Source organism: Pecten maximus, chromosome 10 (assembly GCF_902652985.1).
Source record: "Pecten maximus chromosome 10, xPecMax1.1, whole genome shotgun sequence".
In the NCBI taxonomy this organism is placed as follows: Eukaryota; Metazoa; Mollusca; class Bivalvia; order Pectinida; family Pectinidae; genus Pecten; species Pecten maximus.
In genome coordinates, this window is record NC_047024.1 from 8,514,743 (window position 1) to 8,531,625 (window position 16,883).

Here is a 16,883-nt window from a genome sequence, read left to right on the forward strand (position 1 = left end):
CAGCCAAGATGGTGACATGAGAAGAGAAAATAGTCTGTTTCCTTGTCAAAGGTTAAGAACCTGAAAATTTGGAATTATAGAGAAGAATTTATTCATTTACACAAGATGTTCCCTATGAAACATTTTTGGTAAGATATGTACAATATTGGACAAATGTTAATAAAAATACGATCCTACCAGTGCTTCTGTGGCATCCATGCTTTGTAGTGTGGCATTGGCCACAGTACTGCGGACAAAGGCAGCGTGAAGCTCCTGGGGCTTGCTGGGGATGTCATTAATGTACATAGCCTTACCAGACGTCTGGAAAGGAAAATATCACTGTGTAAGTCACTGTATAAGTATTTACAGGAAGATTAAGAAGGCAAAATTCATCATTTGAACAATTCTGCAAAAAGTGGATATGGGAACGATAATTTCAACACTGTGACAATTATTATATGTTTCAATATTATATTTCTATAACATCATTTCTAGACCTCTAATGAATGTATATACCCAGCTAGAAGAGTGTGGGTTGTATATTTATGGACATTTTCCTAAATTTACCCAAAAAACTTCTGAAGTTTTGGGGTAGGATGTCAACACGTATGCCAGGGTAACTTGTAACTGGTGAGCAAAAAATTGATTATGAGAAATTGTATAGTAAGCAGTTATTAGAATGATTTTATGTCACTTCAACTCTAGCATTTATATAGTGGATTCAATAAATGTTCAACTTTAACATAAATTATCTGAATTAATCTGTTAAAATGTACCTGATTTAAGGCCAACACTTTGGTCATTGGCTGTGTAAGTGGCCACTCCATGGGTTTGGTGTCGTAGCTCTGTTGTCCACTAGACAGAGGTCTAGTTAGGGTATTGGCTCCAGTTCTCAGTCTGGCTGGGGCCAAATCTCCCAAAACATCCAACACAAACTGAACACACAATCAATGTATCATTACAAGTCTGGTATACACTAGTCATCTAATTTATCAAAATCTGTACCTTTTGATAATTAAAAAAAAAGCTCAAAAACTGACATAAACGCAAACAGCACAAATTAAATTACCAGCAGACAATTTGAAAACTTAGAAATGATAATTTAATTAAAACAAAAATTTAATTCAAATAAAAAAGAGATATTAATACTGTATAGCTGGTGATATTTGTTGGAGATTTAATTTGCTATTTTTGCCGTCATTAGATAAAGCATGAAAATAAACACATTTTGCCGTCATTAGATAAAGCATGAAAATAAATACCTAGTAGATATTTGTATATACAAACAAATGTATATAAGTGATTAGGGCAGAATGTTTACAAAGCATGGTTGTGTGAGATTTAATATCTGCGAAGAAGATCCAACTGGGACAACCGCAAAATAATAGCCCCATGAAAATGAAACCACTACACAGTAACTAACAGCAGAAAAATTGTAGATAAAGAAAGGATAGTCAATGGTTCTTACTTTGTAGAAGTAGGACAAGGCCAAGTTCTTCCTGTAGGCGGCACTAGCTAAACTCAAGTCTGTTGTGTCAGGGACGACTTCCGCAGCCAATGTCGTCAAGGCAGCTGGAGGATACATGAGAGAATTTATCACACATACACACATTAATGTAAGACAGATTATATTCAGTGTGATGCAGAGAAGAAGAATTTGTGAGATTCATATCAGGGCAGCTGTTGGTATGTCACCAGTTTGTCATGTTAAATCAGTATAGATGACAAAGACATCAGGCCAGCTGTGGGTATGTCACCAGTTTGTCATGGTAAATCAGCATAGATGACAAAGACATCAGGCCAGCTGTTGGTATGTCACCAGTTTGTCATGGTAAATCAGTATAGATGACAAGGACATCAGGCCAGCTGTGGGTATGTCACCAGTTTGTCATGTTAAATCAGTATAGATGACAAGGACATCAGGCCAGCTGTGGGTATGTCACCAGTTTGTCATGTTAAATCAGTATAGATGACAAGGACATCAGGCCAGCTGTGGGTATGTCACCAGTTTGTCATGGTAAATCAGTATAGATGACAAAGACATCAGGCCAGCTGTGGGTATGTCACCAGTTTGTCTTGGTAAATCAGTATAGATGACAAGGACATCAGGCCAGCTGTGGGTATGTCACCAGTTTGTCATGGTAAATCAGCATAGATGACAAAGACATCAGGCCAGCTGTGGGTATGTCACCAGTTTGTCATGGTAAATCATCATAGATGACAAGGACATCAGGCCAGCTGTGGGTATGTCACCAGTTTGTCATGGTAAATCAGCATAGATGACAAAGACATCAGGCCAGCTGTGGGTATGTCACCAGTTTGTCATGGTAAATCAGCATAGATGACAAAGACATCAGGCCAGCTGTGGGTATGTCACCAGTTTGTCATGGTAAATCAGCATAGATGACAAAGACATCAGGCCAGCTGTGGGTATGTCACCAGTTTGTCATGGTAAATCAGCATAGATAACAAGGACATCAGGCCAGCTGTGGGTATGTCACCAGTTTGTCATGGTAAATCAGCATAGATGACAAGGAAGTCAGGGCAGCTGCAGATATGTCACCAGTTTGTCATGGTAAATCAGCATAGATGACAAAGACATCAGGCCAGCTGTGGGTATGTCACCAGTTTGTCATGGTAAATCAGCATAGATGACAAAGACATCAGGCCAGCTGTGGGTATGTCACCAGTTTGTCATGGTAAATCAGCATAGATGACAAGGAAGTCAGGGCAGCTGCAGATATGTCACCAGTTTGTCATGGTAAATCAGCATAGATGACAAGGACATCAGGCCAGCTGTGGGTATGTCACCAGTTTGTCATGGTAAACAGCATAGATGACAAAGACATCAGGCCAGCTGTGGGTATGTCACCAGTTTGTCATGGTAAATCAGTATAGATGACAAGGACATCAGGCCAGCTGTGGGTATGTCACCAGTTTGTCATGTTAAATCAGTATAGCTTTAGGGCAGCTGCAGATATGTCACAAGTTTGTTGTGATGCTTAATCAATCTTAATACCTGGTATGTTAGTCAAATCAGTATGTATTCAGCACGACTACAAGACTTCAAAGTGAGTAATGTTAATTCAGCACATATTCAGTGTGGATACAAAACTCCACTGTGGGGAATGTAAACTCAGTATATAATCAGCATGGCCCTGATATTTCCTGATTACCAACTGGTCATCATCAAGTTTAACAATTGGTGGAATTACCAGCCATCAGTTGATAGAGATCTAGGTTGTAGTGATTACCTTTGAATACTTCAGGGTTCGAGAGCTGTTTCCCTACAAGGAAAGCTTCCGTCCTTGTGGCATGGTTCTGTAAAACATCACAAGCATGCCTCATAATATAGCACTGTCAATACTCAGAACAAGTATTCCCTAACAGTTAAACACCAAGCATACCTATATAGCACTGTCAAAACTCGGAACAAGTATTCCCTAACAGATAAACACCAAGCATACCTATATAGCACTGTCAAAACTCGGAACAAGTATTCCCTAACAGTTAAACACCAAGCATACCTATATAGCACTGTCAAAACTCTGAACAAGTATTCCCTAACAGTTAAACACCAAGCATACCTACATAGCACTGTCAAAACTCTGAACATGCATTCCCTAACAGATAAACACCAAGCATACCTATATAGCACTGTCAAAATTCGGAACAAGTATTCCCTTACAGTTAAACACCAAGCATACCTATATAGCACTGTCAAAACTCTGAACAAGTATTCCCTAACAGATAAACACCAAGCATACCTACATAGCACTGTCAAAACTCTGAACAAGTATTCCCTAACAGTTAAACACCAAGCATACCTATATAGCACTGTCAATACTCAGAACAAGTATTCCCTAACAGTTAAACACCAAGCATACCTATATAGCACTGTCAAAACTCTGAACATGTATTCCCTAACAGATAAACACCAAGCATACCTATATAGCACTATCAAAACTCGGAACAAGTATTCCCTAACAGTTAAACACCAAGCATACCTATATAGCACTGTCAAAACTCTGAACAAGTATTCCCTAACAGATAAACACCAAGCATACCTACATAGCACTGTCAAAACTCTGAACATGCATTCCCTAACAGTTAAACACCAAGCATACCTATATAGCACTGTCAAAACTCGGAACAAGTATTCCCTAACAGATAAACACCAAGCATACCTATATAGCACTGTCAAAACTCGGAACAAGTATTCCCTAACAGTTAAACACCAAGCATACCTATATAGCACTGTCAAAACTCTGAACAAGTATTCCCTAACAGTTAAACACCAAGCATACCTACATAGCACTGTCAAAACTCTGAACATGCATTCCCTAACAGATAAACACCAAGCATACCTATATAGCACTGTCAAAACTCGGAACAAGTATTCCCTAACAGTTAAACACCAATCATACCTATATAGTACTGTCAAAACTCTGAACATGAATTCCCTAACAGTTAAACACCAAGCATACCTATATAGCACTGTCAAAACTCTGAACAAGTATTCCCTAACAGTTAAACACCAAGCATACCTATATAGCACTGTCAAAACTCTGAACAAGTATTCCCTAACAGTTAAACACCAAGCATACCTATATAGTACTGTCAAAACTCTGAACAAGTATTCCCTAACAGATAAACACCAAGCATACCTATATAGCACTGTCAAAACTCTGAACACGCATTCCCTAACAGTTAAACACCAATCATACCTATATAGCACTGTCAAAACTCTGAACATGTATTCCCTAACAGTTAAACACCAAGCATACCTATATAGCACTGTCAAAACTCTGAACATGCATGCCCTAACAGATAAATATCTTATTGTATAACAGATAAATATCTTATTTTATAAACCTACCACAAACCAGAAGACAATGTGTACTTACAAATGTGGCACTGATACCTCCAAATACCAATGTTGGCTTTTCCTTCACTAGAAAGTTGTTTTTACTATCCAACCTCATCCGGAAACCAGCATTCACATATGCATGGGCATTCTATAAACAAAACACATTAAAATCTTGCTATTATCATTCATGATTTACTTATAGACAATGTATATAAACTGATTTGAGATTTAGAGATAATTTCAAAAGTAGGTATCAAGTTAAGCATAAATGTCTGATGAATCAACTTTTTTTACATTCAGTTTATCATAACTGGGAAATAACTGTACTTGAAAAAGTGGCCAATAAAAGCACAGCCAGTAACTCTTTCTTTACACTTCAATTTCTGTTAATCAAATTTCTGTTTTTATGGACCTACTTTCTCAAACTAACCCAGTGAATATCAATAATGTTATATACAATTGTAATGTTATTGTGTTCTCTGATATATGAAACAGACTATACTTTATATTTTAGAACCCATTACATGTTACAATTAAGGAACAAGCTTTAGTAGCCATTGTTCTAGCTGGTCGTGTTAATTTGTTGTTCAACTCGAGATCCAAGCTCTTTAAAATTTAAGGAGTTACAAAGCACACATTAAAAGAATGCTGGTCTCAGTTGTATTTCTTCTGATGCTAACAACAGAATTTGTTGTTTGATAGTTTGTCATGAGACTGATAACAGTAACCCCTGACCTCTCACCTGTGCCCTCTTGGAGATGTTATAGGTGCGAATGTAGTAGTCTTTGGTATCCAGTCCTGGTAACATCATGCCAACAATCACCTTACCAGTCATATCCAGGGCTAGGAAGTGTGATATTTCATACATCCCAAGGCTTGCCTGTGACCCATCACCTATATACATTGTACAACAAACAACTGCATTATAGTAGACTGTATTTAAGCCCTATTCTAAATTAAACCTTAACATTGACCTTTGAACTCTTACCAATAATGCTGATATTTAAACTTGTGCAAAATACATGTATGATCAATGCAAACACTAGTAAAGTTCCTAGGCAGTAAGTCAGTACATATGGCCTCTTGAGTGATGACAATAAACATGACTGTAAAATTTTATTTTTGTTAAATGACCTTGAACTTTGATCATGCAAATATTCAAACTTGTCCAAGGTTTGTTGAATGCAAAGTTTTTAAGATTTGAAGTTTCATCAAAATCTGTCAAAAAATATAAAAAGCCCTATAACCTTGACCTGAATGACCTCCAAAAGCTAATTAGGTGTAGAACTTCATTTAATGATACTTGATACTAATTAAGGTATGACAATGATTTATAAGTTATCTTGTAAGCTTCTAGTGCTGGTACTCTAAATAATTTTTACTAAACTGACATTGTTCTTGTTCTGCTATTTGTTTTGTCTGAACTATGTTATCTTTTAAGCTTACTGATGTCTAGTTGAGCTCCAGCAGCTTCCAGCATACAGTAGACATCGGAGGGGAATTCTGGATGAGCATGTTTCAGCATGAGGTTACCAGCCCAGCAGCCAAGCTTTGTAACATACAAAACATGTACTGATATTATAACTATAAGTTACTGTTAGCACTAGGCTAAAATTCTTTTGATATGTAAAGTTGCTGTTTTTATCAAATAAGCTGTACATTGCCGAAAATTCCTTTAAACTCAACTGACATTTATACTTTGTTTGTTTGATGGGTTTATAGCCCCATGAACAGCTGAATCTTTTTGAGGTCCAGCCTCTTTTGTATGACATCATATATTACCAATTGTGTGCTATCTAAAGCAACGCGGGTAAAACCTTCTGCCCGAAAAGGACAGTCAGGAACTTCAACTTCCTGAGAAACGTAAAATGTCCCAGGTACGCAGAAAATACTTTCATAATTTGTTTCCTTTCTATAACTTTTATTTCTCAATGCTGTATACCAAATGACACAGCAGGTCTCTGTACATGCTATGAGCTGACATAGTAATATAGTATTTACATTTCTCACTGAGTGTGCAGCGATGTTCTTCGTACGTTCATACAGGACATCAAAGTAGTACAAGTTGGGTTCGCTCTTCCCTCGGTAGAATATGTCCTGTAACTGGGTCAGGGACAGGTTTGCTCCAAGGACTACATCACTGTCAAACTGTTATATCAAAGATTAAAACCACTTACAAATAGAAAGGGTCAGAGGTTACCGCCAATATCAAACTGTAATAACAAAGATCAAAGTCACTTGCAAATTGAAAGGGTCAGAGGTCACCATCAATGAGAAAATATCAAAGGTAAAAATCACTGTCAAACAAAGGGTCAAAGGTCAGAATAACTGTCTAACTGAAATATCAAAGGTAAAAATCACTTACCAGTGATAACAAAAAGAAAGGTTCAAAGGTCATCATCAATGTCAAACTGAAATATCAAGGATTTGTTTTTCTAAGAAGCATACTCACATCAACGGTGTACATCTCTTGGACCCCTCGGAGATCAATCAGGACTTCAAACATCCACTGTCCAAGCTCAATAAACACACCTGACAGAAAAAGACCACTTCAAAGATAAAGTATTAATTTTGAATTACAAAGCTTAGGTGTCAGTATAATGTTTTCATAGTCAATAAAGATAGTAAAGCTTTATTGGCATGCAAAATATACAGTGGAACTTCGTTAAACCAAACTCGGAAAACTTGAATAACCCGCTTAACTCGAAGTACTTTGTCAGTCCCGGCCGAATTCTCTCTTTATTCAAGTTAAACAAAAATTGGAAAAATAAAATTAGGAAAACTCGAAAAACTCGGATAATACCAAGTGAAAATTTGGTCCCAACAATAAAAATCCTACTTGAAATGATCGAATAACTCGAAGTATCGTTTGAGTCTAACAACGATCGGTTGTAACACTGACATTTTTTCAACATCAAATTTCCGTTTGTAATACTGAAGGTATTGTTTATTTGATGTGACGTTAATAAATTGCTATTCTGTTGAATTTCGTATTATCGTTATTCATTTTGCAAACATGACATGTAATTTATATCATTACTGAAACTCTATCCTGACTGTATATTGGCAAAACTACACCAAACTACGAGTGACAGAACGAAATATTGCATATACACTAGATTGATGAGTGACAGAGAGGAGTTATAAAGTTGATATAAGACAAATATTAACCAAACTCTGCACAAACAAGAGGCCCATGGGGCCTGTATCGCTCACCTGGTTGAATTAGACCAAATGTCGAAATAATGTTCATATTCAATTTGTTTTATTTGTAAAACTCTAACAATGCTATATATGGTTATAGTGTGGGAATCCGAACTGCTTTAAAGATTAATGAAGTCCAGATTCTCTAAGGTCTGAAAGACCTCAAGAATTGTTTATAGAACATGCATTCATCACTTTATGACTATAGCTAGTAGCGATTTAAAGGAATTACCTCTATTTCCCCTATTGGGCCAAGCCCCTTTGGCCCTTCGGGGGTCAGAGTCACCATTTATGCAAAATCTGTTCCCCTGTTTCTGACCAAATTGGGTTCAAATCCATTCAGAACTTTATGACTAGTAGCGATTCAAATTAATTACCTCTATTTCCCCCAATGGGCCCCGCCCTTTTGACCCCTTTAGGATCAGTCACCATTTATGCACAATCTGTTCCCCTTCCCCCAAGGATGTTTTGGACTATATTGCGTTCAAATCCATTCATAACTTTGACAAGTAGCGATTTAAAGGAATTACCTCTATTTCCCTATTGGGACCCGCCCCTTTGGCCCCTTTTGGGTCAGAGCCACCATTTATGCAAAATCTGTTCCCCTTCCCCCAAAGATATCTCTGACCAAATTGGGTTCAAATCCATTCATCGAATCCATTCATAACTTTATGACAAGTAGCGATTTAAAGGAATTACCTTTATTTCCCCTATTTGGCCCCGCCCCTTTGGCCCCTTTAGGGTCAGAGTCACCGTTTATGCAAAATCTGTTCCCCTTCCCCCAAGGATGTTTCTGACCAAATTGGGTTCAAATCCATTCATAACTTTATGACTAGTAGAGATTCAAAGGAATTACCTCTACTTCCCCAACTGGGCCCCGCCCTTTTGGCCTCTTTAGGGTCAGAGTTATCGTTTATGCAAAATCTGTTCTCCTTTTCCCAAGGATGTTTCTGATCAAATTGGGTTCAAATCCATTCATAACTTTATGACAAGTAGCAATTTAAAGGAATTACCTCTATTTCCCTTATTGGGCCCCACCCATTTGGCCCCTCCGGGGTCAGAGCCACCATTTATGCAAAATCTGTTCCCCTTCCCCCAAAGATATCTCTGACCAAATTGGGTTCAAATCCATTCATAACTTTATGACAAGTAGCGATTTAAAGGAATTACCTTTATTTCCCCTATTTGGCCCCGCCCCTTTGGCCCCTTGGGGGTCAGAATCACCATTTATGCAAAATCTGTTCCCCTTCCCCCAAGGATGTTTCTGACTAAATTGGGTTCAAATCCATTCATAACTTTATGACTAGTAGCGATTTAAAGGAATTACCTCTATTTCCCCTATTGGGCCCCGCCCCTTTGGCCCCTCGGGGGTCAGAGCCACCATTTATGTAAAAGCTCTTCCCCTTCCCCAAAGGATGTTTCTGACCAAATTTGGTCAAAATCCAATAAGAACTTTTTGACTAGTAGCGATTTGAAGCAAATGTTGATGGACGGACGGACGATGGACGCCGCGCCATGGCATAAGCTCACCGGACCTTCGGTCCAGGTGAGCTAAAAATGACAACTTGCTTAATTCAAACACTCTGATAACTCTAATTTTTCACATGATTCTGTCAAGTTTGAGTTAACTTATGTACAATGTATTGCACTTCAAAAGACAGTTCAATACTTATATTTACATTCATATACCATGTGCTGTCTAAACTGGGTGTAAAGCTGCCATCATTATGGTTACAATAATTGTTTTTATTACAGAAATTAAATGACTGTCATAATATAAGACTTCTTTCTAGATTCGTGAAAGAGAACATATCTTAGCAGTTATCAAATTATAGCTCTTTTCTCATAAAAGCCTGACTGTGCTAGTTTTCTATGGCAAGTAACCTTGTACCAATTAAATTTATCATTACGCAAATCTCTTTTATAAGTATTTAAAATTGTTTCCAAATAGCTATGCATACAGCATTGTAGAATTAGAAGGTAGTAAATTATAAATGTCCTATTTTTGTATCCACATATCACGTTAGGAGGTAGTAAATTATAAACGTCCAATTTTGTATCCACATATATATCACATTAGAAGGTAATACAGTTTAGCAGAATAAGAAGGTATTAAATTATAAACGTCCTATTTTTGTATCACATTAGGAGGTAACTGCCATTCAGAAGGTAAAATTCTGGAATACTCTACCATAACCAGTATTTCCAAAAACAAGTTTCATCCTTTTGCCGGCTGCCTGCTTCATGGCATCAAAGACCTGTTTTACGGACTGGGGCTTGAACCACTGGGCATCTTTCAGTACAATTCGTGTCATCTCTCCATTGTCAGATGCCTGTGAGCTGCAATTTCCACTACAGGGACCCCCTGTTCTCTTGCACACCTTACTAAGGGTCCCAATATCCTGAGAAAACAAGGTCAAATTAAATTCAACATTAATCGTATAGAATCTCAATGAAACAGCAGTCAATATCATTTAATTTAAGTTTAGTGTGTATGAAATCTGTAGGATGAGTATTCTGTACAGTTACATCTTCTACCATAGTTTTCTTGTTTTGTCATGTGTATGTGTTTAAAAAATCTGAATAGAAATATAGATTACGAAAAAAAAAAAAAAAAAAAAAAACCGTTCATTGCCTCTACTAGGGATTCCACAGAGAACACCTGGCTAACTAATCAAACATCTGAGTTAAAGCTACAGGTGTATCCAAATCAGTATGCAGTAGCTAGTATCTTACCAGGTGGACACTAATTTTATCATACCTACATCTGTTTGTCGTCAGAATATCCTTATAACTATATATGAGTCTGTGGAAGCACAGACCATAACAAATGAGTACCATCACAAACAAGTACACACACATGTATACTTTTGAAATTAAAAGTGGAATCATTTGGTAAGCACTTCCTTTAACAGGTTTCTGTTGCTTAAAATTTTCATGAGAAATGCTAATTTTAATGACAAAACCATTTGATTATCACGATAATTAGACTCGTTCATTAGTTTCTCTCTCATATAAGGTAGCAGTGTACAGTAAAAATGCCCAATTTTGAAAAATATGACACATGTCTTAGATATGTAAACATTGCCAGTTAACCCTACATATAAACTCTAATAAAGTATATATATTTGTAATCTGTACAACATTTGCAATTTTAATACAGCTCTGAAGGATAAGTTAACTGATATTTTCTGTGATTTTTAGAGCTGTGAATACCATGATAACAGCTTAAAAAATGCTCAAAAATTGCAAAATATTATGATATTTGACCCAAAATACCACAATTCTCTACACAATTTTTTTTCTGAAACCTATTTAAAATTAAATATCTCTATCCCAAAGACAGAATTAATCTTGTTTTGACATATGTTGTAAATTAAGTTTTTCCGCTATCTCACCTTTACTGTGGGCATCCATTTTTCGCTGTAGGCAAAACTAAATTTCCTGTGTAAACACACTTGCGGAAAATCCGGAAATTTAAAATCCAGAACCAATTTATTAATTTTGTTTTAACAAATGTGAAGCCTGTATGTACTTCTTCACACTGAATATACCAATTATAGTGTACATTTATTTTTTCATTTTTTATGCATATCATAATACAGGAGTTATTTGCTTAACAAAAAAATTGCCCATGGCCAGGCTGTCCTACTGTAGTGTGCTACCTAAGACTTATGAAACTCACAAGAGACATACGAAAATGAGAAATTCTAAAAATCATTTCATTAATCTCCTGAAATGTAAACTCATAGATCTTCAATTTCTGTTATTACTTACTTCAATATCTGTAGGGCAGGGAACTTTTCTTCTTGTTTAGGGGGGAATCTACAGCAAAGGACTTCATGGCATCCAGGATCGGTCTGTAACCTAAGTAGAATATTCCAGGACAAATGTTACACAATTTATTATGTTAATGATAAAATAACACTAATGCCAATGTATAAATTTATAACTTTGAAATTTTTTATAAATTGACAAGAGACCCAATGGGCCTGAATCACTCACCTGCTTCTAGAGCACCTTTGAAGTTGATCTTGGTCATTTATATGCAGATACTAACTATGCTAATTACCGCCATATTAAATCATCACAGAAGGCCATAGCTAGGTTTATTCAGAATAATTTGGTAAGTCTTCATTCCAGTATACTATTGGTCCAATATCAGGTCTGGGGAGTCTCTTGGCTATTGAGTATTTGACCCCTGTGACTTTGAAAGAAGGTAAAGGTCATTCATTTGAACAAACTTGGCAGTCCTTCACGCAAGCTTGCTACAGGCCCAATATCAAATCCCTGGGCCTCTTGGTTATTAAGAAGAAGTTGTTTCAAGTTTTTAACATATTTGACCCCTGTGACCTTAAATGTGGGCCAAGGTCATTGATTTGAACAAAATTGGTAGCCTTTCAACCAAGCGTGCCGAAAGTCTCTGTGCCTCTTGGTTTTCGAGAAGAAGTTGTTTAAAGGAAAGGTTGATGCCAGATGGATGCCAGATGGATGATATAAGGGCAAGTTAGCTAAAAAGCAAAGCTGCTGATAGGCCTTAAAATTAGCTCAAGATCAACACCTGTTGTTTAAGAAGAGAATAGGGGATTTTTTACCTGTACATCTGCAGATGACATTATCAAATGCATCCTCGACCTGCTGCATGGTCACCTGTCCATTGTTGTACTCCAGCAGCCTACACACATGTGGCAGGTGTTATATAAATGGTAGGCATCAATCACACAAGATTATAATAACATGTCCACAAAGGAAGTCATCCTCCAATACGTCATATCAGTTAACAAGGTATCAACTTAATAGGGAGTTCTAAAGAGGTATCATAACACAGATTCTCTATTGTAGAGGTGGTCCCTCAAGGAGGAGAGTATAGTATTAACATGACCTCCGTCTCAAACTGATAAAAGACATCCGGTGTTTATATAATCTAATTCTTACTTGTGATGCTATGATGTCAAATGACCTCCTGTATAAATATATCATTATCATTCTACAATATAAAATTATACTGAACTTTTAAAAAATGACGAATTTTTCTTTTACATTTTAATATAATATTTTCCAGACTGAGTGTAAAAACACGGCTTACGAGTGCATGTTCATAACTTGTCCATCGCTACAGTATCCACACTGACTGCCATTATAGTGAGCCAGCCTCTCTGATACAGAGTTGTCTCCCTTGTGGGGGATTCCCTCTACAGTCGTAATCTCCCAACCATCACACAAGAACACTGGATATAGACACTGATGAAAAGAATAATTAAGTTAAAAACAAGAATTCCCCAACACATACTTCTATCTGTTAAATAGATCCAGGATTTATCAACACCTGCCACTATATTAATGAGTGCAATAGGCTTTCCACTGATACTGACATTAACACAACCACTTAACAAAGTAACAAAATAACATTTAATTTGCAGAATTTTTTTTTAGATTTAACACCATTTTAAGTGTATTTGACTTACCGAATTGATCGAATAGGGTCTCTTTCCAAATGATATTGGCTCATACAGTTTAGCCTCGACCACACACATACCACATCCACCCTCCCGACACATGACCTTGGTGCCCATTGACACTCGGGATGTGCGTAAGAATTCATTGAGGGAAGTTGAGGCACTATACTGGTCAGTAGAAACTGGAAAATTAACATACAGAACATTTACTCAAGTGTATTTTCACAGGACTTTAATTATGCCACTGAAACAAAATGTTTTTATAAAAATCATAATTCTTGTTAAAAAACAATAAAACGACATTAAAATTTGACAGATTTACACAGAGATAAAAAGACAATGTTTGATTTTCTAACAGTTGGAAGAATACCAGTAATAAGGAGTGACTTAAATAGTCTCCAACTCATTCTACACAACTGGATACCAGGATTATAAAGCCAAGTTTCAAAGAAAGACAAATTAATGTAGGATCTCAAGTCAATTTTTAAATCATACACTGAAATAAACAAAGGCAATAACTTTTTCAAAATTAATTGAATCAAAATGCCTCTTGAGGAAACAGAACTAATTATCATGTTATAAAGCATACCAAGTTTCAAAGAAATTGGTAAAAAATGTAGGAGGAAATTTTCAGACAAAAAAAATACTGCATAAACAAAAACTTTTGTAAAAACAGTCAAATCAAAACTCTTTTTGGGGAAGCATGACAACGTATTATGGTTATAATTCCTACTAAGTTTCAAAGAAATCAGTTGATAAATGTAGGTGGCGACCTCTTGACAATCAAAAGTTTATGCTATAGTTTACCATAATACTCTGGCCTTGACATGATATAAAAAAGTCAGGTATCAAACGTTTAATCATCGTCTGGTCATCAGGAGATGTTTTCTACTAACAGTTCAGAGAGCTTTGTTATACTTTTCCTAGTTACCAAGTGATATATTAAATGTATAAATGATCAATGATATCTTTGTAATGAAAACAACATACCCAAGTAGTAATATTTCTTCAACCATTCTATACTTTACTTCAAGACAAGAGGTCCACGGGGCCTTAGTTTTCACCTGAATTCAACTTTCAATATATTATAGATACTGTTAGGTAGATCCTAACTTAATATAAAAGAGTTCCTTGGGGAAAGTGTCCTGAAAGGAGTGACCTTGTGAACAAAGACTTCCATCAGAAAATTTAGTCTCCATTAATTTGAATTGTTCTGACTTTAAAGTGTACTGTGTGGTAGAGGGAGGGGGGGGGGGGGGGGGGGGGGGGGGGGGGGGGGAGTGTTAGTCCATCTCTTAATATCACTCACCATTTACAAAAGTTGTCCCTACCCCTAAAGTAAACAAATCAACACAAAGCTCTGAGCATACCTGTGTATTTTTGTCCATTGACAGTCAATGTCACCTGAGTGGCCAGGCCTGAATCCACTTTGAATTTGAAGAAATGTCCACAGTTCTGGCATGTTGCTGCAAACACTCCATTCTTAACATTCTTCTGTTGTGGCAGGTGACTGTGAAGATAAATCAGAATCACAACAGATCACTGCCCATGGAAATTATTCAGCTTAAATTGCTAATCCAAAAATGAAAAAGATTGGAAAGTTTTTTTTGAGAAAAGTGGTTCACAAAAAAGTAGTATGTTTTGATAATATTTGTTATTTACCACGAACACCTTAAGCGGCCATTACGTAAAATAAGCCATAATTTATGCAAAATTTGATCAATTTGTTCAAAATCATATGCTAGGAAAACTTAATCATTGCATGTGGAATTTATTCAGCTTTTTTAAACGATTGGAAGAGAATTTTTGGAGAAAGGTGGTTTATAATAAGGTATTGTAGTTAACTCAATGTCATCTCGCTTCACCATTACTAACAGATAGAGACAGTTTTCAATCCCTGTATGTACTTCTCTGAAGGAATTAATAAGAAGAAGAACCAGAAAAGCAATAAGAACTAGTACTAATACAATTAATATATGTCTCCCTTATATATTGCACACTCCAGGTTCAATTAATACAGTTAGGTGAGTTAGCGGTTGAAGTACAGCAATATGTATAAAATATAACTAGTTGGCTTAAAGCGGAATAGATCTCCGGTGAAGTATTTGTTACATGGTGTCAGCCATCCTCTAATAATGAGTACAATTTATAATAAGGTACAGCACTGCAGACTCCAGCTAGATTAATAACAGTTCAACGAGCCAGTCCTACACACATGTAGCTCTCACCTTCATCAGATTCATACCGTCATTATAAGTAGAATTAGTTTTATTTAGATCCTACAGCTGGACAGTGGTCCCCTTCAATGTATGCTACAAAATACATCTTCCATGTCACTAGCCCGAGTTTCCTCTAGCCCTGACACGATGTCCCTACACCAGACATGGTGTCCCGAGGAAACTCGGGCTAATAACCCTGCCACTAACAAGACTATTTGTGTCACATTTATGGAGGATGCCAACTCTGGCTAATATCAGCCTAGACGCCTATTTGTTATGACAAGTTTCTCGTCGTGTAATCGTCCAACAATGTAATATGTACGTACAAAATTGTAGACCATACATATATACATTTGTAGGTTGGTGACCAGAGCACAGTTAAAATTTGTTTGTTATCTGTACCACGATCAGTAAATACCTGACATGACACACGGGACAATTCACCACACTTCCAAGTTTGGTTGGAGCAGACATTTCCGCTTAGGGTGCAGCTGACAGCAACTTCTACCGATCACAAAGCAGGCAGGGAGGATCGCATCTGAACGTTTTTGTTATGATGGGAGTCACATGAATGCATTCGGATACTTTCTACGTTTACATTATCACCTATAGAAAAGTCCCGAGTCGTGGGGGTGCAATTTGTTAGAAGCATGAGAAGCTTTAAAATTCGAATGTTTTAATTGTGATATTCATATCAATGTTGAAACGTTCGTAAGAAACCAAATTATATCTTATCATGTTAAAAGAATATAAATAACAATAATCTAAAATCAAAGGATAGAAGTAAAATACGTAGATAAATGGCTTCTTTTAAAAATCTGTAATACAAGGACTATCACAATCTAACCAGGAACCTGATCTAACTAGACGTTTTCTATCATTTGTTAACGATAAGATAGCCAGAAAGTTCGATTTTAATCAAATACTTCACCAATAATTAAGTTTAACTTAATTGCTCATGCTAAACAAAACATAATCTCTTCGTTGTATCTTTTAGTCACGTACATGCACTTTAACTAGCTCAGACTGGTGGGAATTAGTGGGGAGTATACATGTAGGTCACCTTACTAGCTCAGACTGGTGGGGAGTATAGGTCACCTTACTAGCTCAGACTGGTGGGGAGTATAGGTCACCTTACTAGCTCAGACTGGTGGG

At 36.7% G+C, this 16,883-nt stretch overlaps 1 protein-coding gene across 1 annotated transcript in view; it reads right to left on the minus strand.

Moving 5' to 3' along the window:
• LOC117335971 (xanthine dehydrogenase-like) overlaps window positions 1-16,279 on the minus strand; it is a 58,971-nt gene extending 42,692 nt beyond the window's left edge. Inside the window, exons 1-16 of the mRNA XM_033896267.1 lie at window positions 16,147-16,279; window positions 14,880-15,019; window positions 13,519-13,691; window positions 13,140-13,294; window positions 12,649-12,728; window positions 11,838-11,920; window positions 10,245-10,455; window positions 7,302-7,381; window positions 6,851-6,997; window positions 6,296-6,398; window positions 5,592-5,743; window positions 4,887-4,997; window positions 3,234-3,300; window positions 1,448-1,551; window positions 756-914; window positions 178-300 (exon numbers count right to left, since the gene is read on the minus strand). Coding sequence (XP_033752158.1) covers window positions 178-300; window positions 756-914; window positions 1,448-1,551; window positions 3,234-3,300; window positions 4,887-4,997; window positions 5,592-5,743; window positions 6,296-6,398; window positions 6,851-6,997; window positions 7,302-7,381; window positions 10,245-10,455; window positions 11,838-11,920; window positions 12,649-12,728; window positions 13,140-13,294; window positions 13,519-13,691; window positions 14,880-15,019; window positions 16,147-16,202 — 1,944 coding nt within the window. The 5' untranslated portion in view covers window positions 16,203-16,279. The remainder of the gene's footprint in view (window positions 1-177; window positions 301-755; window positions 915-1,447; window positions 1,552-3,233; window positions 3,301-4,886; window positions 4,998-5,591; window positions 5,744-6,295; window positions 6,399-6,850; window positions 6,998-7,301; window positions 7,382-10,244; window positions 10,456-11,837; window positions 11,921-12,648; window positions 12,729-13,139; window positions 13,295-13,518; window positions 13,692-14,879; window positions 15,020-16,146) is intronic.
• Window positions 16,280-16,883: the final 604 nt, after the last annotated feature.